This window comes from Lasiosphaeria miniovina, assembly GCF_030549165.1.
Source record: "Lasiosphaeria miniovina strain SMH2392-1A chromosome Unknown B0T26scaffold_8, whole genome shotgun sequence".
NCBI lineage: Eukaryota > Fungi > Ascomycota > Sordariomycetes > Sordariales > Lasiosphaeriaceae > Lasiosphaeria > Lasiosphaeria miniovina.
The window spans coordinates 3,602,212-3,629,175 of NW_026848227.1; the positions used below are offsets into that span (position 1 = coordinate 3,602,212).

The following is a 26,964-nucleotide window of genomic DNA, read 5'->3' on the forward strand; positions in this document are numbered from 1 at the left end:
CAATAGTCCGGGTTGCGGGACGCCAACATCCCCGGTCGAGCACGCCTTTCCCCTTTCGCTGTGTAGCTGCGTTGCACATTCGACTCGGCAAGAGCAGCGCCGAACGGCATGGCCGGCTGCGCCAACCGAGATGCCTGCTGCTCGGAATAGCATTTGACATGCCCGGGATTGGCCACCCGAAAGAAGACCACACGTCGACCCGGGGGTACCGGAATACGATAAATTCTGATGATCTCTGCTTCTTCCTTTCCCTGAAATTTCGCATCTCCCCAGGACAAAGGCAAATCCACCATGCGCTTCATCAGCACCCTCGCCGTCTCCGCGGTAGCTGCCGCGGCCCAGTCACCGTACGACCAGTGCGGCGGCATGAGCTACGCGGGGCCCACAAACTGCCCTGCCGGGTACACCTGCACGACGTACAAGTAAGATGAAGTATTTCCTGGAATGAGCAAAGAATCACATTGACCGTTGTTCAACCCAGCCCCTACTACGCGCAGTGCTACCCGAGCACCCCAGCGGCGACTCCCAAGCCGACCCCGTCCTCTTCTTCGTCTTCGTCCGCCGTAACCGTACCCCCAGTAACCACTACCACCACTACCACCACCAAGGCCTCGTCCACCAAGGCCCCCACTACCGCGCTCAGCTCGAGCACTGGCGTCTCCAGCCCGACACCAACAACGCTCCAGTCAGGCTGGTACTGGATCCGCGCCGTCGCCGCACCGAACTTCCACAGCTACCTGCAGGGCGCAGCACAGCCGACGGCGCCCGCGTCGTCGTCCCTCACGGCACTGATCTCGTCGGCTGCCTCGGCAGGACAGTTCAACGTCGTGTCGGGGCAGCTGGTGTGGAACCGCGGCAACACGCAATACTACCTGCACGTGGAGAACGCGGCCGACAAGACGCAGCGCACGCTGCGCACGTGGTTCGAGCCCGCCGTCACCAACCCCTACGGCGTCTTCGCCTTCCAGGGCGACACGCTGACCTGGTCCGCGCCCGACCTCGCGCGGCCGAACGTGGCCGCGTGGCTGGTCTGCGGCGACGCCAAGGAGCTGTTTGTCAACACCGGCGCGTATCTGTACAACACCCCGGCCGGGTGTGCGGATCAGACTGTGAGTCTTTCTTTCCATTTTTTCTCTCCCCCTTTTCGTCTCAAGTGTTGCTGCCCCTGTTATTCTCGCTTCTTGCATTTGTGCTTGTCTGTAACCAGTCTGCTGAGAATTTGAACTGACGGACTTTCAATTAGATACACTCGTATGGCGGGTCCACGGCGGATGTGTGATGTCTTGATGTCCTGTTTCTCGTGGACAGAAGGAAACCACCTCCCACCTGATGTATGGGCTACATTGTCTTTTGCAAGGCACAATCTTATCGCGGAAGGCACAGTCTTATCGCGGAAAGCACAGCAATCCAAGAGGGAGTGAGTGAAAGCATCGCTTGTATAGACGATACCACGATGGTCAGGAAACGCTGTCACCTTACCTTTAGCCTAATTTGCACACGGATCAAACTTGCGTTTTGGATATTCTGTCTTTTCGCATTCTGCTCTTGTCGTCTCCCTTTGCACTTAGCTTGTCTTCTACCTTTCGCTCAACTCTTGCAGACACCAGCTAGGTTTACCCGCTGCGGGGTTTATGGAGGCATTTTGTCCATTGGCCATCCTCTTAGTAACTGAATGTACCTGCTTAGGCGCGCTGATCCATTGCTGGCGATGTAGGTAAGATAACAAGCAGCCCAGGCTGCAAAGTGGCTGCCAAGGTCGAGTTTCGGATGCACTAATGCAGCGCCTTCAGCCGCGGCTGGCGCTGATCAGCCACTCGGAGCTTGAGTATGCCTGGACCTAGCCACCTCACGAAATAAAACAGGGTTTTGGCCCATGTGTGCTCTCCCGTTGAGTATGCCTTGTAGGGCTGACGGCAGCGTCTTTTGCCGCGATTGGCTGCGGGTTAAGTCAAACCTCCTCGACGGCTCAACGCGTTGGGCATCGGCTCGGTAGGGCCAACGGGGCGCGTTCCTTGGAGAGCCTGCTGTAGAAAGTGAAGCACAAACCATAAGCTTGTTCCTGGGCACTGATGGCCAGTGGCTAGTAAAGCTTCTGTTGAGATTGCGCCAATCTGCTGCTGGGTTGTGTGTGCTCTTGGTCGGTCTCGAGACTCAGGTGCTTGAGAGACGAAAGCCATTCCAAACAGCCTCGTTCCATTCAGCCACCTTGGCTCGTCAACAGCGCAAGCTGTGAGTTGTTTGACTGGCCGGCCGGCCCCATAGTCCGGAGCATCCCGTGCGGTTTGGGTTGCGTCCCGTCAGCTCGGCAGGCAGTCTGGACAGACCGCGAACCCTGATTTGTCCGCCGGGCCAGTGAGTTTTGCGGAGGGCTGAGCAGTCGCTGCGGAGAAACCCGTCACCCAGACATGATTGGCCACCAGGGCAGGGCCAAGGAACCACCGCAATAACACACGCCGTCACGCCCAATCGTCAAACAGCGATGCTCCGCTGCCATTCAGGGCCAAGACCAAAGGGCATTCTCTGCCTACTCCCTTCTCTGGGTCCGTGACGCCAGAGACGCCATCCTGACAATGCAAGCGTGGTCTTTGCTCGGGTCCCCATTATCTCGCCCCTTTCCCATCTCGCGTCAACCCGACAGCGGCCACATTGCAACCCCAAACTCGGATGTGACCATGACAAGCCAACAAGCCAACCAACGAGAGCGAATTCTAACCTGAACTACCATTCTCGCCCACAGCCGACATCATTTGTTTACCATTCTCGCCCACAGCCGACATCATCTGTTTACCATTCTCGCCCACAGCCGACATCATCTGTTTACCATTCTCGCCCACAGCCGACATCATTTGTTTCCCAGACGTGCCGCTTCGTTCCATGCAAGTAAGCAGGAAGCACGTCCCGGGGCACACAGATGACGCTCAGCCATGCACATCTCTCGGCCGCACTCGCTCCAGCTTCTCACATTGCACCTGCTCGCGCTCTCGGCCGCCCAGTATGACCCCGTCAAGGATTTCTGCCGGCGGTTCGGCCACCAATCTGCCGTGGTCGACAACAAGCTGTACGTCGACGGGGGCTCCGTCAACTGGAAGCCGTTCACCGAGTCCTCCCAGAACTACACCAACACCTTCTTCCTGTACAGCGACCTGAGCGGCGAGATGCACGGCATGCCCCCGCAATACGCCACGCTGTCTAAGAACGCGACAGTGCCGAGCGTGAGCGGCGGCGTGCTCTGGGCAGACGCCGTCAACAAGCGCCTGTACCTGTTTGGGGGCGACCACCGCCAGGCGCCGCCGCCGGCGCGTGCCACGCTGTACGGCTACGACATCCTCCACGACCAGTGGGACGCGTCCGCGCCGGCAGACACCATCACGCCGACCAGCTACGGGGCCGGCGTGTCGGTGGCCGGGCGCGGCGAAGCGTACTACTACGGCGGCTGGGCCAGCAACGCTTCCGCGGCCGGGTGGGGACCGGGCCCACCGCGAGCTTCGAGCCGGCTGGTGCGCTACGCCATGGACGCGAACGCGTGGAGCAGCCTGGCGGGGCCCGACGCCGTCGCGCGCGCAGATGGCGCCATGGTCTACATCCCTGCTGGTGGCGCCGGCATGCTGGTATACCTTGGCGGCAGCGCGGACCTGCACGGCAACGGCACCGCCGCGCCGCAGCCCCTTGATGAGGTCTTTCTGTACGACATTGCCGGTGCGAGGTGGTACGCACAGGCTACGTCGGGTCACACCCCGACCGCCCGCCGCCGCTTTTGTGGTGGCGCGACGTGGGCGCAGGACCAGTCCAGCTACAACATGTAAGTTCCGCTGTTGTTTCATTAGTGGCAGGGTAGTGGCAGGGTAGTGGCAGGGAACGAGGAGTGACAAACTAACTTGCCGGCGCCAGCTACATCTACGGCGGTGCCGGGTTCCCTCCCAACACAACGGGATACGACGACATACACATCCTGACAATCCCGAGCTTCCAGTGGATCCGCGGCGCGGACTCGGCGGGCGGCAACACGTCGAAGCCGTTCCCCAAGAGCATGATGACGTGCAACGTGGTCAACGGCGGGCAGATGCTGGTGGTGGGCGGCGCCTTTGCGGATACGAATGCCACGGCCGGCATGTGCGACGACGCCGAGGATGCCGGCGGGCAGCACAACGTGGCTTTGGGAGAGAGCGACGTCTGGGCCGCCTACCAGCCCGCGCTGACCACGTACGCTGTGCCCCCCGACATCCGCGCCGCCGTCGGCGGGCAGGCTACCGGCGGCGCGACCGTGACAGCCCCTGCGACCGGCTTTGACGCTCCCGGCCTGTCGGTGCTGATGACGCGCACCGCCGCCGTGGCCACCCGCTCGCCCACGCGCAGCGTCTCTGCACCCAGCACCGAGTTAGCGCCGCCGGCGGCGTCGGGGTTGAGCGTGGGCGGCATCGCGGGGATCGCGGCTGGCGGCGCGGTGCTCGTGGTCGGCGTGCTGGCGGCGGGCTGCTGCTGCGTTATTCGGCACCGGCAGAAGCACTACCGGGGGCCGCGGCAGACAGGGCCGTATCAGACAGGGCCGTATCAGACAGGGCCGTATGGGAGATGGGGCCAGCGAGTATCGACGGCCACGTCGCTGCCGACTATGGCGCATCACGCGCACACGCGACCGCAGACGTTCACGCCCGTGCCACTGCCGCCTCGCCCGCCCGTCGAGCTGTCGACCGACAGCGTGCACCAGCAGCACCTCTCGGTGGTCCGCACCGCCAGCCGCCCTGCCAGCAGCAGCAGCAGCAATACCAACGCGGCGACGGGAGGGCCGGCGACACCAACAACACCAACAACATCGCTGCGCCGGCCATCAGCCGCCGAGACGCTCATGCCCACACTCACACCGTCGCTGCTCCCACCAAGCCCGCTGCGGCTGGCCACCCACTGCGCTCCCGACACCCTCGCATCAGCGGCCGAGGATCCCAGCCCAGTAGATCCGCGCTCGCCATGGGTAAAGCAGCAGCAGCAGACGCCAAGCACGCCGCCGCGGACGCCGATCCGCAGTCCCCGGCGCAGCTCGGGTGCTGCTAGTGGCAGCAGGGGCCCGCTGCCGGGGAGCCCGTACTTTGCCACTGCGCCGCTGCTGCCACCGGTGGAGTTCCCGCCGTACCAGCCCGCGTGATGGCGTGCGTTGCTATGAAGCATCTGCAAACGGGAATATCTAGGGACTGGGGCGGTTATTTGGCTGGGGTGGATAGGGTGGGGTGTTTTGGGAGGGTGGAATTATTGGTGAAGTGAAGTCCCGTTGTCCCTTCCCTTGGAGTTGAGACCGAGAAAGGGACGAAAGCCATGACGTGGTTTGTTGACTTTGCTGGGATGAAACAGTACATGATCTGGGCGGGCTTGGGCAAAATCATGAGCAGAGGGGGTGGTGACGTTGGAAATTGCCTCCCGTGTCAGTTGAAGCCTTCCTCACGTTCGTTGTCGATTAGGCCGAACGCACAACTAACTAATTTACCCAGGTGGTTCTTGTGGACGATTTGGAAGAGAGCCAGGCCCTTGTTGTTAGTACTGTACGTGTTATCGTACAACTAGACCCAGGGGTAACGCTTCCACTGCTCCTCACACCAGGGAGGAGACCCAAAAGGCCCCTCGGCTTGTTTGGGTTATCAACCGACTAAAGGACTTAATAATGGATATGCTCATCGTCAAGCAACTTCTTCGTGGCCTGGAATGGCGAGTATCCCTTGAGGGCAAGTCTGCGAATGCGAGCGCGGCATTTTCGTAAGTGACTATGATCGAAATCCAGGTCCGGAAAAGCTCTTCGCAAGTCTTTGGAAATCTCCCTGTTGGGGACAGTTGGCCGGCCGATATATGCAGCAATGAATGCCTTGTGCTCAGGGCCAAAGATGACTCTGCTTCAACTTGTTGAAGTCTCTCTCAGGCGGATGATTTGCATGGTTGGTATGCTCAGGAAGAAGCTTAGGAAGAAGCTCAGGAAGAAGCTCAAAGCAGCGCTGGCACCAATCCAAATATATTCAATTCAATTAAATAAGGAAATCCGTATTTGCAAATAAATAAGCCATTTTTGAGGTCAAATACAGGCCAAATTGAGGGCCCGGTTATTTGGCGTATTTGCAAATATTTCCATTGGTTAGGCCATTTTTAGGCCCAATTTTCCGGGTTTTCCTGGCGCCAGGGCAGTCCCTGACCAAGGCCAACCCTGCATTTTCTGGCCCCGGGAAAATCCTCGAATGCCCTGAATTCGAGTGCCGCCGTGCCGCTACAATGCAACTATCGCCAACCGTTGTAAACAAACTGCCGAATCCTACCGAATCCTACCTTCTTGCAGCGATTTCCCTACTTCCTTGGCTCCCGAGTCCTCGACAAAATGCCTGCCTCCACCGTTGATGTCGCGACCCTCTCGACAAGCCTCCCTACCGCCGGAAATCTTCCTCCCTCCCTTCCTCCGAAGCTATCACGACTATCGAGACAGCACGATGCGCTCCATGAAGAAGGAGTAGATGTCAAAGATCTTTCCGGGGTTCCAGTCAAGGATTGGCCGAAGATAAAAATACCAAGAGGGTCCTTTATACCGGAAAAGTGGGCGGGAAAAACACCAAAAAGGACATCGTGGATTCGTGATCACGGCTACTGGGTCGCCCAGATCATCAACAACGCTATCATCGAGGGAGAATATTTCTGGGCATGCCACTATTGCGAGAGCCTGTTCAAGGCGGATTCAACAAGCTCGGCGATTATACATCTGGAAAAAGAGCACGCAACATTCGCACCCAAGTCATCGTCTACTGGTATGAATAGGCCCGGAAAAAGGCAAGGCACGCTTCAAGTTGTCAATACAAAGCGCGCGAGGGTTGTTTTACTGCCTCACAAGCTCTCTTTGGAAGAAAAGCTCGTCGATCTAGTCGTCGGCTCGAACCTGCCTTTCAGCATCGTTGAGCATAAGGGATTTCGGGATTTTTGTATGGACCTGAATGCCGAGAAGACAGCTACCCTGATTCCTTCCTCGCACAATACCATTCGAGAGCATATTCGAAAGAGGTTTGAGGCTGAACAACAGGCCCTACGTGAGAGGTTAGCCGCATCGCCATACAAGAAGCATCTCTCGTTCGATATTTGGACTTCCAACGCGACAGTTTCCTACCTAGCGGTCTTCGTACATTACACTGATGTTGACGGCGCCATACAACAAGACCTGCTTGGAATGCCCCACCTTCGAGGCTCTCACAGCGGCGAGAACCAGGCTCTCTACATCTCTCGGCTAGTTAACGACTACGGCTTCGCTAAGAGCGTCGGTTATTTTCAGTGTGACAACGTGGATTCGAACAACTGGGCAGTAAAATTTACCTTGGAGTCGCTAATTCCTGGCCTTGACCGGTTTTCCCGGGATTCCTTAGGCACAAAGCGTCGTGTGCGCTGCTTCGGCCACATCCTCAACCTAGCAGCGCAGGCCTTCATTCTCGGCAAGTCGACTAACCTCGAAAGAACCTTTGACGATGACTTCGTCGGCCAGTTACCGCCCGAGCAGGAAGAAGCGTTGTTGAAGATATGGCGAAAGAGAGGGCCTGTTGGAAAACTCCACAACGTCGTCCACTTCATTCGGAGGTCACCACAACGCCGGGAATCCTTTCTACAGGTCGCGCGCAATCAGATCGGCGAGGGAGATGCGCAGGAATTCGGCGCGGCTATATTTGACAGGTCAGTCGAAGGTTTACAGCTTTGTGGCGATAATTCTACGCGTTGGAATTCTGTTTTCTTCATGATCGAACGCGCAGTGCGTTTACAGAGCCAAGTGGATTACTGGTGCCATAAAAATCTGACCGAGAAGGACCCTCAAAAGCGCATGCCCGCCGCCGACCTGCTACAACCAAGTGACTGGCACCTGCTTTCCATTGTTTTGTCTATTCTTAAACCCTTCAAAAAGATCACGAAGTGGTTTGAAGGGCGCGCGGCTACCTTTCCTGAAGTCCTCGCTACGCAGGAGTGGCTAATCGATCTGCTTGAGGATCGCCTTCGAACCCTACACCCGAACCTTGAAGCCGTCACCGATTTTACCGGTGGCCCGGTACACACCCATCCAGAGATCACGGTCGCAAGCCAACAGCCTCGATCATTCGGTATAGACGACGACGATGACAACGGCGTCTTGTTTACCGGGGAAGCATCACAACGGTCGCAGCGTAACCGTCGTCTTCCTACCCGGTTCGACGGCTCGGTCATCGACCTACCCCGGCGCCTGCCGACCGGCCAGATCAGGCCGCCCTCCCTCGACCTTGTTGCCGACCTTGTTGAAGACCTACCAGACGAACCACTACACTCCCCGCCGCCGTCACCACCTGATCTTGACGACGATCATTTATCCTTTCTTCGAACAAGCGTTGGCCTGGCCATTCAGAAGCTCAGAGAATACGTTAGATTGATGGAGGAGAGCCCAGCATACTGGTCGGCTATGATACTACACCCAGGGCACAAGGAGAAGTGGGTCAACCAGTTCCTGGGCAGCGACCGGGCTGAAGAAGCGATGAGGGCATTCCGGGATCTCTACGAGGCCGAGTACGCCGGCATCCCTCTCCCAGTGCCGGTTCGTACGCCTCACGAAGGTCGAGGGAGTCATCTTATCACCCACGACTACCATGATGACCCTGATGACCCCAACCTGAAGAACGAAGTAGCTGAATACCTTTACGAAAGTGTCAGGCGGGTGGATGACATACTGGCTTGGTGGAAGGAAAGAAGAGAGCGTTGGCCCCGGTTGTCAAAGATGGCTTTTGACTTGTTGTCAATACCGTCTATGTCAACAGAGTGCGAGAGGGCATTCAGCCAGGGAAAACTGATCCTTGGGACTCAGAGGCATGGTATGCTCGACGAAACCCTGAATTACCTCATGTGCACGAAGAATTGGGCGACGAAATAAAGGTCCTGAAGGTCGAGGGCTTTTTTCCGGTCTTAGGGTGCTATTCGGGGCTCGATTTCCTTGTTTTTTTGGTGGAGCGGCAAATTCCGTCAATTAAGTCAAATAAAACCCACCCAATCAGAGAGAGCCCTACACACAGATAAATACACCACTCCGGGCCTCAAATACAGTTAAATAAGGCTTCATATTTGGCCTGATTGAATTGATGCCAGCGCTGGCTCAAAGATCCATTTCCGGTCGTTGGAAACAAGCGCTTTGGCTACGCCCTGCCAGGGGCAGTCCCTGTGATCGGTGGTGGTGATGTTCTTCGTTGCCTTGGACTTTACGACTTTCCCTCGGTAACAGCCAAAATCCACTCTTGGCCCGAAGTCTTTGGCATAATTGGCGCCGCGTAGCTTGTATACGCCAAAGCGTATAGAAGTAGCCCATTCGTTCAAATCGACGACTAGATGGTCGAGGGTGTCGTATTTGAAGGTAAAAAGCTTGTGGTTGGCCGGCGGGTTGGAAAGTGGTGATGGTGGCGGCGCGGGCGGCGCGGGCGCATCTCCATCATCGGGCGCATCGCTAGACTCGCTGGAATCGCCGAAATCACCGAAATCGCTAAGCTCTTCAAGATGGGGCATTTCTGAGGCTAGATTAGCAGGGCGCGATGGTAAACAATAAAGTAAATGAAGGCTTACTAGTGCATCGATTGATTGAAGTCGTTGGCGATGATTTTGGTAGTGGTTTGGTTGGAAAGGAAGGTTGTAGTAGAAAAGGAAGGTTATAGTGGAATACGAAGGTTGCAGCGTAATTGGGTTGTGGTAAAAAGTGGTAAATTACGTGGCGGCAGAATTTTGGATGTAGCGATTTTAATAGGATTAGGGTTATGTATGGAGGAATACAGTGGATGGGGACGATTTTACAGTAGCCGGAGACGCCCCCAATTTTAATGGGGAGCCTCGTTGAATCGTCCCATACACGGAGGCACTCATAACCCTCACTAGGCTGCACTGCTCTAGGCACTGGCATCGTAATTACATCGCTAACTGGACCAAACTTGTGTAGGCCTACGCTCATATTGAGTGCAGGACCTAGGCGACTGCCTAGGTTTCGAATAGATTTATTTACCTTGTGTTAAAAAGTAGTACAGTCCCTACGCTCAGCGATAGAATTTTGGATGTACTTCTGCAACCAAGGTTAGGTTATGTGAGAGACTCCCCCTCCTTTCAGAATATTATAAATAATTTTGCTCTTTCTTTTACCTATATTTTGCTTAGGGTGTGTCTTGTAAGTGATCGAAGTTGACAGCGTATTGAATTGTCTAGCCAAATAGATCTAAGAGTACAGAAAAGAACGCTTCCTTATACTCGTTGAGAGAGGGCAAGGGAATTGTTGTAATCAGCCCGAAATGAGGGCATTTCGAGGCCAAGAATAAAGGAAAAATAAAGAATGAAGGAAGTACAGAGGCATGCTAACCAGGGCCTAGAAAATGTAGTTCAATTACATGAAAAGTGGGTCAATTCCAGGCGACTGTGTGGTTTTCCGATCCTAGGCTTAACGAATTTGCTAGGCTTGTTCCGTACAAGGTATCTAGGTGACGTATGTACGAAGGCTGAGGCCAAAAGAAACTGTCCTGGCACCGCTTTCATCATGTCCTTCGAAGCTCTAAGCTGAAGGGCGGTGCATCTCGGAGGTGCTGTCACGTAGAATGGGTGCTCCAATTGACCACACACGGCATGGTGGCGAGGTTTGGCAATACTGCCGGGCTCACCGCCTAATGCAGGAAAAATCACTGCAAGGAACGCGCTTTCCGCGTCTACAACGCACACACAGTTGTAACACAATTGATCACCTTTTTGGAGCATTTTACCTGCATTTTAATTGACTTCGCTATATTCAAAAGGTGCCGCGGGTTGAGAAAGCCTGCGCAGGTACGGAGGCGAGAGCCCCCCAAAAGAGGGTCACCCTCCCCCTTGCAAGGTTCAGAACGCCACGCTCCAAAAAGGGGTTAGACTACGGACGCCAGCTGCCCAGTCAACACGTCAATCTTCCACAGTGCAGGAAGATAACGATCTTCAGGGCCACTCCACTACAGGGGGTTTTAGCATACTTGGACGGATCTGTAGGTATGGAACGGCACTGGCAAACTAGCTAACGCCGTGAGATTTCAAAACCAACCCCATGAGCAGGAAGGCAATGACTGGATTGCTTGCAGGAAGTCTAGCTATCTGGGCCACAGCGGAATATACACCTCCCCCGGGGTAATAAAGGTCAGTGTGGTACAGCCAAGGCGCTCAAGTAACCACAATTTACCACCTACCTAAGCCATAGCCACACAGCAAATCAGGGGTTCGGGGGTCAAAGAAACAGCCCAAAATACTACATTTTGATCAAAAGTTTATTATATTACCACCTGTTTCGATGACCATCTGCAGCCGCCTCGGCATACTGTGGGCAAGCCGTAGTAAAAAATCTTCTGGGACTGCATCCCACGCAGCCATGACAGCCGTCCGGAACTCCAAGGAGCTCAGGGACTGAATATCGTAGTGGCTCTCTACCCAATTCTTCAACCAGGGCCACACATTCTCTGTAGGTGATAGATCTGGGCTATTGGCCGGCCAGTTCAGAACTTGGATCCCTAAGTCCCGGAATGCTTGTTTTGTTATTTTGGCTCTATGGCTCGGTGCGTTATCTTGTTGAAAGACGATTTCTTTCCCCTGGCGTTGACAGGCCTGGTGGAAGAAGCCCACCAAAGGAAGGATAAAGAAGATGTATTTATGAGCCGTCATACCGCCATATTCCTTCTCCCAAAAGAAAGACGGACCTTTCCGGGCGCCGGCAAAGGAGGCCCAGAACGTCGCTTACGTGTACCGAACGATGAAGAAGATATTCACGACGATAGGGGATTTTTCGGTTTTGTTTCATTTTCTTTTGCTTGTGGGGGGTTTATTTCTCCTTTCTCTTTCTTTTTTTCTGCTGATTCTCAAGGCCTTGGATAATTCGTGGGCAGTTGAGGGTATACGGAGGGGGGCTCTTGGATACTCGACCTTCCTCACGTCCTTCACCTTGTGTTTCTACCTCCTAGCCTATGGCCTTTTCTTGCTCATTCCCACCCGACCAGGGAACGCGTAAAACTACATCAACTACTGCGATTGTGGTTCCGGCATCTAGCTGCACATTTTGGCAAATTACGTTGAGCTTCGTAGTCGCGGCGAGAAGAGACGTCGGCGGGAATAATGGAATGTGCAGTGTAGATTACGTCCTACCCATATTCATCAGGACTGGGATTGTTGGTTATCCCAACGGTCTTAATTCCCTAGAGCTCCAAAGAAGGACGGAAAATAAAGCCAGATTACCAAAACAGCCAACCATTTCTGTTCCGCCACAGCGAGGCTGAGCTGGGCGGGCGTGATGGACTGGCCGGATGCCTGGCGCTTAATTTTTACATGGCTTCGTTTGTTTAAAAAGCTTGCTGCCATTTGAACTGCACTGCCGTCGAATTACCTTGACCGTGTCACGGCAAGTGCAAAGGCAGCTGGCTGGCAAGTGCCAAGACAACTGGCTGAGGGGTCCTGGTAAGGAATCCCAATTGGGGTGCGGGGTCGGGTACGAAACCGAATGGCCTGTGCGGCGCCCCAACACGTGACCCACAGACCAACCCTACTCCTTCAAGCCCCGCACAGAATTTGGAACTTCTTTTCCTTTTTCTTTTCCTTAGCTTTAGATTCTACGAATACAGCGACCTTAATGCAGCCTTGCCTCATCTAGTTGACTGTGCGATGACAGACCTCACTAAACACAAGCATTTCTTCACATTATCCCTTCAGAAATGGGGAATCCATGCTGCACAATCTCGAAGCCTTTGGAGCCGTCTGAGACACGTCTCCCTACCCCCTCGGCGGCTCAAGATCGGGCGGGGCAATCGGTTTCTGTTTTCGTTCAGGCGGTCACAGGCCGTGACCATGTCGTGGACTGAGAGGAGATGAAAGACATGGACAAGAATGGGCCAACAGCCAATCGCAAAGAGATGAATAGAACAGACACGGTAATAAATTCAAATACCGACTTCAGCCCCAGTTAAATACCAGTGAGTCCTGACTAGAAGCCCTGCTGCCGCCGCAACTTCTCCCGCCAGCCGGGGAAAAAGGGGCTTTCGTCCAGCGTGCCCACCTCCCAGTCAGGCGGCACTATTCCCTGCTCGGCCTGCTCGGCCGCCCACATCTCCAGCGCCTCCATAGCCACACGCCGCACATTGTCAACACACTTGTAGCCAATGAGATTCGCCTTGCCGTCGCGCAGCACGCGGTGCAGCAGCGCGGGAACAAAGGGCTCGCCGCGCAGCTCAGCGAGCGGCGTGAAGACGGCCTTGAAGCTGAACACGACAGCACCACTGACGGGCAGGCGGCGCAGCGTCTGGGCGTCGCAGCGCAGGCGGATGTCACCGACGTTCAACGCGTCGGGCCGGCCCGCGAACGCGCTGCGCGTCCACCCCGCGTCCGCCTCGGGCGACGTGAACATGACCTCCCAGTCCTCGAGGCTCCAGCTGCACCGGCTGACGGGCGTGTCCGTGGCCAGCCGGCTGAACCACCGATCCATGCTCATGGCCATGCGGCCCGCGTCGGGCACGTGCGTGTGGATGGCCCGCAGCGGCGAGTCACGGTGCTGTGCGATGTCCCTGACGGGTGTCAATAACCTGGGGTCAGGGGGGCAAGCATCGACCGGAACAAGGGGACTCGGGACTCACCACCCGACCGACGAACACACCATGGCCGCGCGCAGGTAGTACAGCCCGTCATCCTCGTTGCGCAGCATGATGGCGTAGTCCTCGGGGACGTTCTCAAAGAGCACGCGCAGCGGCGGCGTGCTCACCAAGTCGGTCACCGTGCCCAGCAGGCCGTTGACAAGCACGTCGCCGCCGCGCTCGAGGCGGAAGTGCGCCGGGTACCGCCGGCACAGGAACTGCAGCAGCATTTCCATCAGCTCGCGGGCGGCGAGGTCGGCGGCGCCGGAGCCGGCAAAGAAGATCCTGTCGCCGTGCGTTTGCAGGAGCGCCTGCCGCGCCGCCATGGTCTTGGTGTAGCCGCGCTCCAGCTCGACCCACCAGTCGGGCTCGTACTTCATCAGGGCTGGGCAAGAGTCAGCACGACACACGACATCTCAGCTCTTCGTGCCTGCCTGCTGCTTGCAGAGAGATAAACAAACGCAGACGCACCCATGTGCTGGTGATAGCCCCAGCGGAACGGGCGGTAGGGCCGGAAGACGGCCCTGGCGATGTCCCAGCCGGGCCCTACCGGCTCGGGGTGGCGCACGCCGGCCAGCACGGCGTAGTCGGGGAAGCGGCCCAGCGCGCGGATGTCCTGCGTCGCGAACCCCGTCGGCGTGTACAGGCCGTCGACGTGCAGGTCGGGCTTCGCCTTGGTCGTGAGCGCCCGCGCCCGGAGCATTGCCGGTGTTATCGTCTCGTGCTGCTGTGGAGTGGCTTTCTCAAACTGCGGCAGGCTGGCGAGAGCGTGGCGCCGCGAGGGTGGGAATACGAGGGCATGCGGCGGCGGCGACGGCGATGGCGGCATGGTTTTGCGTGAGAAACGGTGGGTTAAGAAGATGGAAGCTGCGGCCAGGACGGCGGCGACGACGGCGATGACGGCGAGGAGCGCCCAGTTGCTGGCCATGGAGAGGCCGGTACTTGTTAGGAAGGGCATGTTTAGGGCCGTCTTTGGCGTCTTTGCTTTACTGGTGAGATTCAGATTCGAGGATCGAGTTCACGTTTTCTTGCACTGTTCCAGAGCGTGAACAGCGGCAGAGGCAGCGGCAGCGGCAGCGGCTCGTCGCCGTCAAAGATGCTTATTATCTATCTACCTACTACAACTCCCTCGGGCAGACAGCGTCACTCCGCACTACCAAGCCAGCCAACCTGCCAACGCTAATGCGGGGGCAGCACAGCCGGACAAATGATCTACGGACTTCTGGACTTGGTTCGGCATAGGCAGCCGTCAAGTGTGGCCGCTCTAGCCCTTTATTGGACTAACTGCACATCTCGCAGCGCCCCCCCGCACGCTGATAACGACGAGACGCGCACTTTCTGGGAGGCTCTTGATAAGGTGCCCTGGAGTCGTTGTGCGGTGTTGGAAGGATACGGGACCCGGTACCCGTATTCGGCTTGACGGGCGATGCCGTTGTGTTCCAATCGTATCGTTTGATAATGACTGGCAGAAAGGGGTGTGGTGACACAGTCCGAGCCGCATGAACCTCCCTTATCTACCATGTAGACCGAGGCGTCTAGCAGCAACACACCCACGACAACCCACCCACAACAACCCACATGCGGACTGTCCATATGAAGAAAAACGGGTCTGAGGGTGACAACTCTCAATGAAATGGCATTCTTATCGCTCTACAGTCTTGAGTCTACTCTACAGTCTTGAGTCTACCCTAACCCCATGCAGATGCAGCAGTCTTCAGCTACTCCCCCCCATGCAGATGCAGCAGTCTTGAGTCTACCCCCTACCCCTCATGCAGATGCAGCGCAGTCTCTATCGTACACAAAGATGCAGCGCAGTCTCTATCGTACACAAAGATGCAGCGCAGTCTCTGTCGTACACAAAGATGCAGCGCAGTCTCTGTCGCACACAAAGATGCAGCCTCGTCCAACAGCACCACCTACTTCTTCGGCGCATGCACGGCCTCCATGCTCTTCAGCGCTTCCGAGATGCGCGCCGCCGTCGCAGCACTCAGTCCCAGGTTCGCCGCATCGGCGCGCAGCTCCGCGAATCGCGCCTTCCAGAAGGCCCAGCGCTCGACGGCCAGTACGGGCTTGCCGTCGCCGTACAGCGGGCCGGCGCGCAGCGACTTGACCGTCGCGGCGTCGGGCTCCGTCTTGGGCCGCAGCTGCTCGTACAGCACGTCGGCGCACTCGATGGCCCACTCCGTCGCCACCCACACGCGCGTGTCAAAGGCCGCCGCGTTGGCCAGGGGCGTCTTTTCCAGTGCTCCCCGCAGCTGCCACACGCTCAGGTTGCGCCACGGCGCGAACTCATCGCTCGTCACCCGCGCCACGAACGAGTTGAGGTTGCGCCACCGCGCGAACTCGTCTGCGAGGTCCTCGGCCGTCTCGGTCGGGTCTAGGTGCGTGTCAGCAGGCTGTAACCATTAACAAGCGATGTTGGTTGTCGAGGCAGACTCGCCAATCCACTTCTCCCTCACGCACAGCGCGAGGTTCGGCAGGTCCTGCCACAGCAGCGGCTGCGGTTGGATGAACATTAGCACTTGGTCTCGAGAAACACGGGAAGCGGTGCGGCATGAAAAAAAAATACATACCTTCTTCCCGTCCTTCTCATCCTCGTCGTCCTCATCCGCCGGCAGCACGGCGCCGTCCTGCTCGCGCAGCACGTCCAGCCCGAGTACCAAACTGTCCTGCCACGCGTGGCCGGCCGGGATGCGCGACGCCATCTCGACGACGACGGCCCACACGTTCCACAGCGTCTCACCGACGTCGACGCCCTCGTCCTGCGAGATGCAGAAGAAGGCAATGTCCTGCGCGATCTTGGTGCTCTTGGCCGCCGTCTTGGCCCGCGACTGCAGCGTCGCCTTGATGACGTGGAAGATCTGCCGCTCGTACTCGGAGAAGGCGCAGTCCTTGATCGCCTTGAGGCTGATGTCCATTTTCTGTTCCGTTGCTGATGCCGAGGCCATTGTAGACGTAAATGTTGCTGATGCCACTGTAGACGTAAATGTTGCTGATGCCAGACGTAAATGTGGGGGCTGTGGGGGCTGTGTTTCCGTGCGACTGGTGTGCTGACGTTGGTTCTTCCCGTATGACTGGTGCCGTGTCTTGGATAGGAGAATGGTTCGCGGCGAGATTGTACTTGTGCGAGGGCGGCGCAGACCATGCAGTTATGGTGTGGGAACGGGTGGGGCGGCACAGCAACACCTCGCAAGGCGGGCGGCCGGAACGCAGGCCGGGTAGGCCCCGGCTGCCACATGTCTGAGCCTGTATGCCAAACGGGGCCAGACTGGCGGCCCCGCTGTTTCTCGACCGTGTCGGCCGCGGCGGCCCGGTGCCGGACCCCCTGGTAACACGCGCATGAGACGGCCGGCCCGGCGCGGCGGCCCGGCAACGAGGGGAACCGGAAACGGCGCGCTGGGCGGGATTTTTCGTCGTCTGTTCAATCTGGAGCCGGAGCGACCTGCATGGGCTGGCCCGGGATTGGGTATGGTGCAGAACGCCGTCGTGACGGTGTTGGGCAGGAGTTGCCGGACCTGCATGAGCTGGCCTAGGGATAGAGCGCGATGCATCAAGCCTGAGGGGTGGCAGTTCGGACGAGTCGCATCTTCGGGGCTCGAGAGAGGTAGCTAGCTGCGGCGGATATAAACGCGATGAGCTGCCATGTTCCCGTCTGTCGTCGCCGTTTTAACGAAGCACCGGCTTACTTGCAGCCCGCGTTCTGCTTCCAGCTGAATTTCTGTAGTCAGCCCTATTCAACGGGAGTACATCTTTCTTTGGGCCTCTAGCCGGCAGTATCAGACTGACATGAGTGTGGAAGGCTAAACCACACAGACTACCCGACCGCCGCCTATTCGGAAAGAGCCTCGTCAGCGGCGAGATGTTAGCCAGATGTTGAGTATCCTGGGCGGAGACAGGCCTCCGGCTAAACCCAGCCGCTCCATGGAAGGTCGGTTTGGCAAGTCACCCGGCATTCCCTCCCCCGGCATTCCCTCCCCCGGCATTCCCTCCCCCGGGAGCCGGACTGGTCCGCCCGCCACCTCGAATTCGACGTCTGCCAGCGCAACTCTAGCTTCGTCGCAGGGTTTAAAGCGTCAGGCAACGAGCGATGCGTTAGATCCCGACAATCCGTATACGCCGAAGCGCTCGCCTTTGCCCGAGAGAACGGAGCCAGCTTTTGGTGGCTCTAGTCCGCGTGTCGGAAATAAATACACGCCTCAGCTGAAACAGAATAATACAAACGCAGCCCATGTACCAGACCCGAGACCTCCCCGTCAGCCCCCAACGAGCCCGCCTAAGCGCCCACCAAAAATAGTAGTTGCCCGCAGCGACACAGTGGTGTCATATGTACGTTCCGCTCCAGAGTGCCCTCCTCTGTCCCCCGACGAGCTAACCCCCCTCCCCCCCCCCGCCTTGCAGTTCAAACTGGACAGCGTCCCGGAGCCCAGCAACCGCATCATCGCCCGGGACGCCAGGGCCCAGCAGAGCCGGCTCCCCAAAGACTCGGGGACGCCGTTCATGAACTACGAGGGACTCAATCTCCGGACCCCAGACGGCGTCCCCATCGGGCGCGGAGACGACGACGCGCTGCTGCACAGCCCGCTGCTGATGGCAGGCTCGGAGCCGTGGACGCCCGGGCAGCCCAGGGGTGTCGCCCGCACTGTCTACGCAGAGGACGACCCCCGCCGTTTTGACGTCATGTACCACGACCCGGACAAGGCCGACACAGGCACCCGCGGCAACAACGCGTTCAGCAGGGCGACGTACCATCCTGCGTCTGCGGCGACGAGTGGCAAGGCTGAACTGAACCGCCGGCTTCCGCCCGCACAGGCCGACGAAAAGAGGTGGCCGAGACGAAGGGACTCTAAGCTGTAGGTCGTTTACAGGGAGGCGGCAGTAGAGATGTGACTCGAGCGAAGGAGATATGATTCGAGCGAAGGAGATGTGATTCGAGCGAATGAGATATGATTCGATCGAAGGAGATATGATTCGAGCAACGTCGTTCAATTATTATTGCCTGTCAAAATACACTCCAAAGAGGAATTGCTGTCAAGTAAAGCTTCGGCTGACTTGAAGGTGGCGTTGGCATGTTTGAGGGGGCCGGAATGAGAGGTGTGGAAGATGTTGATTGGCAGTGTTTAGGATTATTGCCGTACCTTGACAAATCTGCTAAAGATGGAGTGGAGATTGATTATTCGTACCCTGACAAACCTGATAAAGATGGAATGGAGATTGATTATTCGTACCTTGACAAATTTGATAAAGATGGAATAGAGATTAATTATTCGTAGCTTGACAAATCTGATAAAGATGGAATGGAGATTGATGCCCTAATTTAGGCCTTCTTTATTCCCGTTTTATACCTATCATCCCTCAAACGCGATATAGCTCTGGGTAGACCCACTTCACCCTGTCATTTGCTTGTTTAGAGCGGCCAGTGAAACGTCTGGATACGCCAGCCGAATTCGTAATGCTGCCATGTGGCTATTCCCCGAATCCCTAGTCTAGACCCCCTAGTCTAGACCAACCCACTCGAGCTGCTCTGCAGCGTAGCTTCTCGCGGCCAGTTTTTCAAAATTCTCCGTGACATGGGCAAACAGGTGCTCACCCGTCGACGCCTACATTGTACATTCTGCGGAGCTACTACAACAAGGGTTATTACTTGCAATACTGTGACTCGCTCGTGCTGAGACACAATAGCGGCTCGAGCGTTTGCCCTCGGGCGGGTATAAATACCACTCGCCCTCCGAGGTTGCCGCACCTCCTCTGGTATTTTTCCACCCGACTATTAGCTCGTTAACCGCAACAGCAACAATTCGGGGTCTGCCCAAGCTACATCCGCCCAACGAGAACAGAGGCCTCATCCGAAAATACAAGATTCAACGCATTTCAGGACTTGACACCATGGCGACACCTCCCCACCCACCCCAGCGTGTGTTCGACACGGACGAGATCCCCCAGGTAATGACCGACATCATCAAAAAATTCGACGCCGCGCTCGACACCATCTCCACCACAGTCCAGCCCCTTTCCGCCGCTACAATCGACAACACAGTCCGCCCCTGGTCCGACACGGAGAACGAGGTTGACGGCGACCTAGGCATGATCCGCACGCTGAGACGGGAAGGCCCCAACCACGCCGCCAAGCGCGCAGCGGAAGCGGCCTGGAACACGTACAGCGCAGCATGGAGCGCGTGGCACAAACGGCCAGACCTATTCGCGCTCCTCAAGGCCGTCCGCAGCTCGGACCAGGCACTCCCCCCAAAGACGCAGACGTGGATCGACTTGCACCTCGCCGCGCAAAAGACGCGCCAAGAGCCGCTGCCGGCAGGCCACGCGACGGCGCAGAAGCTCGACGCCCAAATCGCAACACTGCGAAGCGCGTACAGCGCCGCCCTGAAGAGCGAAAGCGGCGGCCTCTGGTTCACAGCCGACGAGCTGCTCGGCGTCCCCGACACGGCGCCCCTGAGCACACAGCCCCGCTCCGCGCGCGGCACCGACGCCCCCAACGCCGGCAAGACCTTCGCGTCCTTCGCCGTGGGCGACGACGCCATCCTCCGGCAAGCGCGCTCCGCCGCGACGCGGCAGCGCATGTACCTCGGCGCGCACGCGAGACTACGCCACGCGGCGCCGACGTTCAAGGCCGTCGCGGTGCAGCACGACGCGGCGGCGCGGGTGCGCGGGTACGAGAACCACGCGGCGCGCCAGCTCGCGGACCAGTTGGCGCCGTCGATGGCGTGGGTCGCGCGGTTTCTGGACCAGCTGAAGCACGCCCTCGTCCCGCGCGGCCGCGTGCTGCTGGACATCTGCCGGCTGTGCCGCGGGGTTGATTTGGGCATGACGCTGAACCAGGCGCTGGCGGAACTGCTCCCACCATGGGACTACGCGTACTACCGCGAGCGGCTATGCGAGGAGCGCGGGCTGCTCGACCACGATTCGTCGTGTTTGGCGCCGTATCTGAGCGTGGAGCACACCGTGCCGGCTATGCTGAGTGTCGTGGGCGAGCTGTTTGGTGTTAGGTTTGACAGGATGACTCCCGAGACCTGGGATCCGCGGTTGACGCTCAGGGAGCACGTGGACATGTTCGCCGTGTGGGACGAGGGCGTGGATGAGCATGCGTTCTTGGGGTACCTGTACCTCGACTTGTTTTGGCATCATGGCAAGACCAAGACGGGCATGGTGGCGTATACAAGGCCGATTTGCGTGGTAATTAATTATCATGCTGCTGTCCTGAGCGTGGGTGAGGCGAGATACTGATCATGTCTGCTCTGCGTCTAGGGACACACGGCTACCGCAAGCGGCACGCGCAAATACCCTTCCGTGTGCCTTGTGCTCAACCTCGCGCCGACCAACCCCGTGCTCGGCTTCCACGGCGTGCGGACATTTGCCCACGGTATGCGCCCGACCGACGCCTAGAAGCTGCCGTCAAACCGATATGGCTGACCGTCCGTCCCGTACTAGAACTCGGCCACTGCATGCACGTCCTATTCCAGCAGGTCACACACGCCATCACGAGCGGGCGCCACCTCGGCAGCGACTACGTCGAGATCCCCAGCCACGTGTTCGAACACATGTTCCTGCAGCGCGACATGCTGAAGAAGATCGGCCGGCACCGCGCGTACCTCGACGCTGACGCCATGCGCGCGTGGTCGGCCGCGCACCCCGATGCAACCTGCCCGCCGCCGGAACGCATCCCCGACGAGCTGCTGCAGACGACGGCCGACAGCCTGGCATTCCTCACGCTGTACGGGAACCTGGGGAGCCTGTGAGTTTTCTGAGGGCGCAAACACTTGACACTTGCTTGTTTACATGGACACTTGCTTGTTTACACTTGACACTTGGCTTGTTTACACTTGACACTTGCCTGTTTACACTTGACACTTGCTTGTTTACTGATGTAGCTGCGATGTGGACACGCAGCGGCGGCGCCATGCTCGACCACGCGCTGCACACGCCAGTGACGCACGCGTCCATCGAGGCGGCCGACGTCGCCGCCACGTGGTACGCCATCGAGGAGGAGCTCAAGGGCCTAGACTTGTCTACAGTAAAACCCGTCGGCCACCAGTACCTGCTCGTGCACACCGTCGTGCACGAGGCGTTTGCCGGCAGGGGCTACAGCCACATCCTGTACGTCCGCGCACCCCTCCCCCTTCCAGAGAAGGAGCTGACAGAGACGAGCGGCCGCGCCATCGCCGCCGACATCTTCGCCGCCAAGTTCGCGCACGATTTACGCATCCCGGGCGAGTGGGCGCGCTTCCGCGCCGCGCTGTTGGAAGACGATGGCTGTGGTGCTGTCGACCTGCTCGCGCGCGTCGAGGGATACCTGGGCCGCGCGTTCAACCCGCACACGCTGGTCGAGTGCCTTGACGGGCTGGACGCGTTTCTGGCGCGCGCCAGGCGGGATTATGCGGCGCGGCTGAGTGTGGTTGAAGTGGATGAGGTGCAGGGCTTGACGGGGGAGGAGGATGAAGAGGAGGGGAGGTGAAGGAGGGTGTAGGATTTCACGAGGCAATAGGGAGGCGCCATCGGTGTGGAAATGTCTAGGGCATCAGAGTTGATGGCTCCTGTTTAGGGTGGGGAGTGGGTTGCATAGTCATGCTTTGATCTTGTTTGGTTGTCACCAAAGGGGTGTACAGGAGAGAGCAATACGCTGTTTTGGTCTTTCTATTCCACGCTGTAGACAAATGCCCTTAGAGACTTAGCTCTCGTAATCAAGAAAACACAGCTCTGCCTCCATCCACAACGTGACCACCCCCTAGCACGTGTTGAGCATGCTCGTCAGCGCTGTCTTCTCGGCCGACGTGACGGTCAGCGCCCACGTCGACTTGACCTGGACCCAGCTGCGGGCATAGGTGCAATAAAAGGACGACAGCGGCGGCTTCCAGGCGTCGGGGCTCTTGTCGCCCTTGGCCTGGTTGACGTTGTCGGTGACTGCCCACAGCTGCGGGCCGCTGAGGTCGTTGGCGAAGGACTGGCGCTTGGACGTGGTCCACGCGTTGGCGCCCGACTGTGTCTGTCAGCCAGTGCCAGTGGCTCTTTCACGAAAAGTGAGACAGAACTCACCACCCAGGCATTCTTCAGCGGCACCATGTGGTCAATATCGACGTCGGACGCGGCCGTCCACGTGGCGCCGTCGTACGGGCTGAACCACGACCCCGACGTCGACGCGCACGCCGAGTTGACCACTACGTTGGTGCCGTCGCGCTTCAGCACCGTCTCCCTAGGTCGTCTCGTCAGCCATTACCACTAGACACTAAGTACAGCATGGCTAGCTGCCTACCGAGTGTTGCACGTCCCGCTGATGGTGTTCCACGTGGGGAACAGGTCGCGGTCGTAGTTGCCGTCGTCGACGTACGCCTTGACGGTCAGCGCGGCCAGCTGCGTCTTGGCCGTCGACGCCGCGGGGATGCCGGGCTACGGTGGTCAGTGTCCGAGAACAATGCGATTGTATCTGGATCGACATACTGGAGTCGGCATGGGCATGGGCGCAGCGGCGACTAGGGAGGCCGCCGCGGCCAGCAGGCCGGCGAGAAGAGACGTCTTCATTTCGAACTGCGTAGTTGATGATTACCCTCGAGTGCGGAGCGATTTGATGGCCAAAACACTGAATCCGAGTAATCACCGCCCACACTCCTCCAGACTCTCGGGGCGACATCAGCGTATTATACCCAGCATTCACCGCGTGTGTCTCGGCCAACGGCATTCCTCCGACCTCAGCCCTCGGCTCAGTCTGTACATATTCAGGGGCCAGCTCACACACCCCACGACACGAGCCGCTGATTGGCCGCGACACAATATACCTGCCCCCTACCAGGGACGCTCGACTGGCGCGGGAGAAAGCGCGGGCAGCGATTTAGCAGTTTAGCATTCTGCCAAGGCCCGCCAGGGCGCCAATGCCGATGCGGTGCGACGCTGCGCGGCGGGCCCCGACGGCCGAATCGGGGAGGCAGTAAGGCGCGCGTGGCTGGGCCGTGGCGATCGCTGCGATAAGGGCTCGGGGCTGCCCTGTACTGTACCTGCCTACAACCACGGTCTTGGTCGGCTACTATCTAGTAGCACTGGTGATGAGCAGCTAGGCGTCGTCTCCGCGTCAGATAAACAGCTCCCGCCCCCCCACAGGCTTGGACATCGTCCACAGGGCCGACATCGTCCACAGGGCCAAGCACGCAGATGGGATGGCCAACTGCCTATTGCGGAACTGCCGAGCGGCCAATAGCGCGCGGGCGCTCGACAACGTTGGCTGCCACCACACACAGCAGGACCATTCCACAGTGCTCTCGCTTGCAAGTGCCTCGATGCTGGAGGAGGGCATGCAGATCCGAGAATTCTAGAAGCCGTGCCGCAGTTCTCTTGTCCCGTCTTGCGTCGCTGGCCACACCCACTCACCCACTCACCCATCACCCACTCACCCATCACCCACTCACCCACTACCCACTCACCCACTCACTCACTCACCCGCTCACCCACTCACTCACACATGCATGCATGCATGCACACCTAATCATATAGGGAGGGACACTGCACACCACCAGGCGGATAGACCTGACATGTCCAATTCGCAAATAATACGTAATGAATAGTACCCGGTAGAGTAAGAGAAAAGCAAAAACACCCGTACAACGAACGCCCCCGAGGTAAATCGCTGGCCAAACCGAGATGGCCAACTCCCGCATCCCGCCAGGGTGTTAATGGCCTAGTTAATCGTTATCTCGCCCCATCCGCATCCCACAACCAAGGCACCCGCGTAATCAAGCCGTCGCAGCGACGCCACCTGCCGAGCCTTTTCGCGTAGGCACCAAGTGGCTGGGTAGCCCTGTGGATACTGATATCGCACCGTCCTTTCGTGCCGGCACATCGGGCACGGAGCACACGATTAGTTGCACGGCAAGGCAGGCAGGTCAGTTATCGCACCGATCCCAGACCAAGAATGGCAAGAGATAAAGATCCGGAGCCCGCCGAAACGGCATCGATTCTGTTGGTCATTCACCGGCCACCGCCGCCGCTTGCTCTTCGCTCTTGTCCTCCTTCCCGAGTTGATTAGCTAGGTCCCTAGCTGGGAGCAGCAGTGGCAGCATCGGCGGTCGCGGCAGCATTGACGTCCGGCTTGGCTTCATCACCATCACCATCTTCGTTCTTGTCTTGCTCCCCGCCAGCAGCGGCATTATCTGTTGGTGTGGCCGAGGAAGCATCGGCAGGAGCAGTCGTAGCCGACGAGGTACTAGCAGCAGCAGCGGGCTCGGGTGCCGTCTCAGAAGACACCGGCGCCTTCCTCGAAAACAGACTGCCGACTCTAGGTATGGATATGCTCGGCATGGCCGGCATACTCGGTATACTGGGCATACTCGGCATGCTGACGCTGGGCAGCGACACCCTGGCGACGCCGGCCGGGAGCGGCGGCAGGTACGAGCGCAGGTTGGTGCCCGTGGACTGAGCAATAGCGAGGAGGTGCGCGAGGTACGCCTGTCTCTGCTTCTCGGCGTCGGCGTCGGCGTCGGCGTCGTCTTTTCGCTGCTCGTCGTCATCGTCGCCATCGCCATCACCAACCAGGTCCCCGCTGCTACAATCGGGCAGGGGCACCAGCGAGGCTGCGGCGGCAATGTCGATGGGCGACTCGTCGACGCCAGCACCTGGCACAGCCTCCGTCTCGCCGGCTTCGGTGCTCGCGCTGCCCTCGCCAGCGGCCTTGGCGAGGATCTCGGTCTCGGCCGACTCGGCGGGCGCAGGCTCGGCGAACTTGGGGTCGTCGTACACGTCCGCGTCGTCGCCAAACCACGCGACCACCAGCTGCGCCGCCTCGCTGGTCATGCGCTCGTAGTCGGCGTTGCGGTCCGGCTTGAACAGGCTCATGTGCGCGACGATCTCGTCGGTCGCGTCCGGGATGACATGGCGGCTGAACAGCGCGGCCTCGCGCGCCGCCTGCTCGCTGTTATCCCCGCCAGGGGCGGAGACGGGCACCGCGCAGAACGTGCGCTCGGGTACAAAGTAGCCGCCGCTCCAGACGCCGTTCTCGCCCAGGGACGCGTAGAAATCGCGCACGCCGACCCCGCGCAGCGACGCCAGCCGCTCGAGGCGGCGGTTGAGCTCGTTCTGCTTGAGCAGGGCGCCGACAAAGGTGAAGTGGTCGGCCAGCCAGGCAAAGGACGCGCCGACGTTGCCGCGGTTGACGTACGCGAGCCCCTGGCCCAGCGCGTCGACCGACTGCTGGTAGCCCTGCACGACGTGCTCGCGCTTGAGCCCGCGCACGCTGCGCACGCCGTCGAGGATCTGCCGCCGGTGCATGTACGCCGCGACGCCGCCGGCCGCGATGGCGCCGACCGTCCCCGTGCGCACCGCGATCAGCTGCCATGCCTTCCAGGCGGGGCTGGACGTGCGGCGGGTGGCGGCGCTGGCGGCGGCGGTGCGCTTCGCCGCCAGGCGCGCCAGCCCAGCGGGCGCGGCCGCCGACAGCGCCGTCATGACGTTGAACACGTTGCTGACTTTTTGGTAGTTGGAGAAGGCGCCGTAGACGAACATGGACCGCGCGAGCCCGTTGTACGGCGTGTCGAAGGCGAGGACGCCCTGGATGAGCGGGAACATGGGGCCCGGCGCGCTGCCGTCGCGGCGTCGCTCGTCGAGGATGCGGAACAGGCAGTCGCTGGCCACGAAGCCGCTGCGACTGGTCAGTAACAGGCCCTTTCGAGTGACGGGTGGTGAAACTTACCCCATCGAGTGCGCTACGAGGACAACACCGACTCTGCGGTCATTCGGCGGCCACGGCTTGTCGAGATGCTCCTTGCGCAGGTCCATGACCCGCTCCTTGAGCCTGGCAGGTGTCAGCTGTTCGATGCGCGCACTGCAAGATACACGAAGACACGCACCATCCCAGAAAGGCCTCGGTGCTCTGGGCCAGCTCGCCCTTGGTCTCATACTTGGGGTAGACGACCGAAGCAACCTTGTGGTCGGGGAGGTTGCTGGTGACGGTGTCTTGGAGGTGCTGGGGGAAGTCGCCAAACGTGTCGTCGTCCCCCTGTTGCGGCGGCGTTGCATGTGCCTGCGTGTTAGCCGACGACGACATTGTTGATCGCGCCTGTTTGTGCCTGGCCAGGGCGGATTAGATGCAAGGGCCGTGGGCGGACCAACTGACCTTGAACCCGTGGAGAAAGCAGAGCAGCAAAATCCGCTCCATGTTGAGCGTTGCTGCGTAGCTGTGCAGTGTAGGCTCCCTTTTGTGCGAAGTATCGCAGGCGGTAATGTGGGAAACGGAATGCTAGGCTGTCTAGGTAGCTAGGTAGATCAGTGTGGTGCGCCACAGTGATGAAGTGAATCACGCCTAGAACAGGTCAGAGTTGCTTGTGGAGACTTGGTGTTGGTTTTATTTTGAACTCGGAGACTG

At 58.8% G+C, this 26,964-nt stretch overlaps 11 protein-coding genes across 11 annotated transcripts; 5 read left to right on the forward strand and 6 right to left on the reverse strand.

The window, feature by feature from the left end:
- Positions 1–291: 291 nt before the first annotated feature.
- B0T26DRAFT_757421 (uncharacterized protein) lies at positions 292–1,279 on the forward strand (the record flags this gene model as incomplete). Its single annotated transcript, XM_060446244.1, has 3 exons — positions 292–422; positions 482–1,109; positions 1,244–1,279. 3 exons carry the CDS (start codon positions 292–294, stop codon positions 1,277–1,279), a joined length of 795 nt encoding a protein of 264 aa, XP_060290784.1.
- Positions 1,280–2,924: 1,645 nt separating this feature from the next.
- Positions 2,925–5,137, forward strand: B0T26DRAFT_744582 (uncharacterized protein; the record flags this gene model as incomplete). The annotated part of the gene is made up of 4 exons (XM_060444433.1): positions 2,925–3,799; positions 3,889–4,530; positions 4,580–4,720; positions 4,753–5,137. The coding sequence occupies 4 exons, from the start codon at positions 2,925–2,927 to the stop codon at positions 5,135–5,137; spliced, it is 2,043 nt and encodes a 680-aa protein (XP_060290785.1).
- Positions 4,908–5,488, reverse strand: B0T26DRAFT_733290 (uncharacterized protein). The gene has a single exon (XM_060443139.1). It carries the CDS (start codon positions 5,370–5,372, stop codon positions 5,193–5,195), a length of 180 nt encoding a protein of 59 aa, XP_060290786.1. The 5' UTR covers positions 5,373–5,488; the 3' UTR covers positions 4,908–5,192.
- A 7,482-nt stretch (positions 5,489–12,970) lies between these two features.
- On the reverse strand, positions 12,971–14,442 carry B0T26DRAFT_658307 (uncharacterized protein; the record flags this gene model as incomplete). Its single annotated transcript, XM_060438858.1, has 3 exons — positions 12,971–13,547; positions 13,617–13,998; positions 14,085–14,442. 3 exons carry the CDS (start codon positions 14,440–14,442, stop codon positions 12,971–12,973), a joined length of 1,317 nt encoding a protein of 438 aa, XP_060290787.1.
- Positions 14,443–15,212: 770 nt separating this feature from the next.
- On the reverse strand, positions 15,213–16,531 carry B0T26DRAFT_794384 (uncharacterized protein; the record flags this gene model as incomplete). Its single annotated transcript, XM_060446889.1, has 4 exons — positions 15,213–15,682; positions 15,773–16,009; positions 16,073–16,111; positions 16,187–16,531. The coding sequence occupies 4 exons, from the start codon at positions 16,529–16,531 to the stop codon at positions 15,530–15,532; spliced, it is 774 nt and encodes a 257-aa protein (XP_060290788.1). The 3' UTR covers positions 15,213–15,529.
- A 1,310-nt stretch (positions 16,532–17,841) lies between these two features.
- Positions 17,842–18,742, forward strand: B0T26DRAFT_794390 (uncharacterized protein; the record flags this gene model as incomplete). Its single annotated transcript, XM_060446890.1, has 2 exons — positions 17,842–17,865; positions 18,012–18,742. The coding sequence occupies 2 exons, from the start codon at positions 17,842–17,844 to the stop codon at positions 18,465–18,467; spliced, it is 480 nt and encodes a 159-aa protein (XP_060290789.1). The 3' UTR covers positions 18,468–18,742.
- A 416-nt stretch (positions 18,743–19,158) lies between these two features.
- Positions 19,159–20,147, reverse strand: B0T26DRAFT_733306 (uncharacterized protein; the record flags this gene model as incomplete). Its single annotated transcript, XM_060443140.1, has 1 exon — positions 19,159–20,147. A coding segment is annotated over one exon (676 nt), but the record flags the coding sequence as incomplete, so codon positions are not given.
- Positions 20,148–20,247: 100 nt separating this feature from the next.
- Positions 20,248–21,790, forward strand: B0T26DRAFT_733307 (peptidase M3A/M3B). Its single transcript, XM_060443141.1, has 3 exons — positions 20,248–20,798; positions 20,871–20,985; positions 21,054–21,790. The coding sequence occupies exons 1-3, from the start codon at positions 20,325–20,327 to the stop codon at positions 21,359–21,361; spliced, it is 897 nt and encodes a 298-aa protein (XP_060290791.1). The 5' UTR covers positions 20,248–20,324; the 3' UTR covers positions 21,362–21,790.
- B0T26DRAFT_518093 (uncharacterized protein) lies at positions 21,362–22,212 on the forward strand. Its single transcript, XM_060435462.1, has one exon. The coding sequence runs from the start codon at positions 21,499–21,501 to the stop codon at positions 22,075–22,077; it is 579 nt and encodes a 192-aa protein (XP_060290792.1). The 5' UTR covers positions 21,362–21,498; the 3' UTR covers positions 22,078–22,212.
- Positions 22,213–22,347: 135 nt separating this feature from the next.
- B0T26DRAFT_658287 (uncharacterized protein) lies at positions 22,348–23,138 on the reverse strand (the record flags this gene model as incomplete). Its single annotated transcript, XM_060438857.1, has 4 exons — positions 22,348–22,599; positions 22,656–22,812; positions 22,873–23,006; positions 23,058–23,138. The coding sequence occupies 4 exons, from the start codon at positions 23,136–23,138 to the stop codon at positions 22,348–22,350; spliced, it is 624 nt and encodes a 207-aa protein (XP_060290793.1).
- Positions 23,139–24,641: 1,503 nt separating this feature from the next.
- Positions 24,642–26,757, reverse strand: B0T26DRAFT_757430 (uncharacterized protein; the record flags this gene model as incomplete). Its single annotated transcript, XM_060446245.1, has 4 exons — positions 24,642–26,241; positions 26,293–26,394; positions 26,450–26,658; positions 26,716–26,757. The coding sequence occupies 4 exons, from the start codon at positions 26,755–26,757 to the stop codon at positions 24,642–24,644; spliced, it is 1,953 nt and encodes a 650-aa protein (XP_060290794.1).
- Positions 26,758–26,964: the final 207 nt, after the last annotated feature.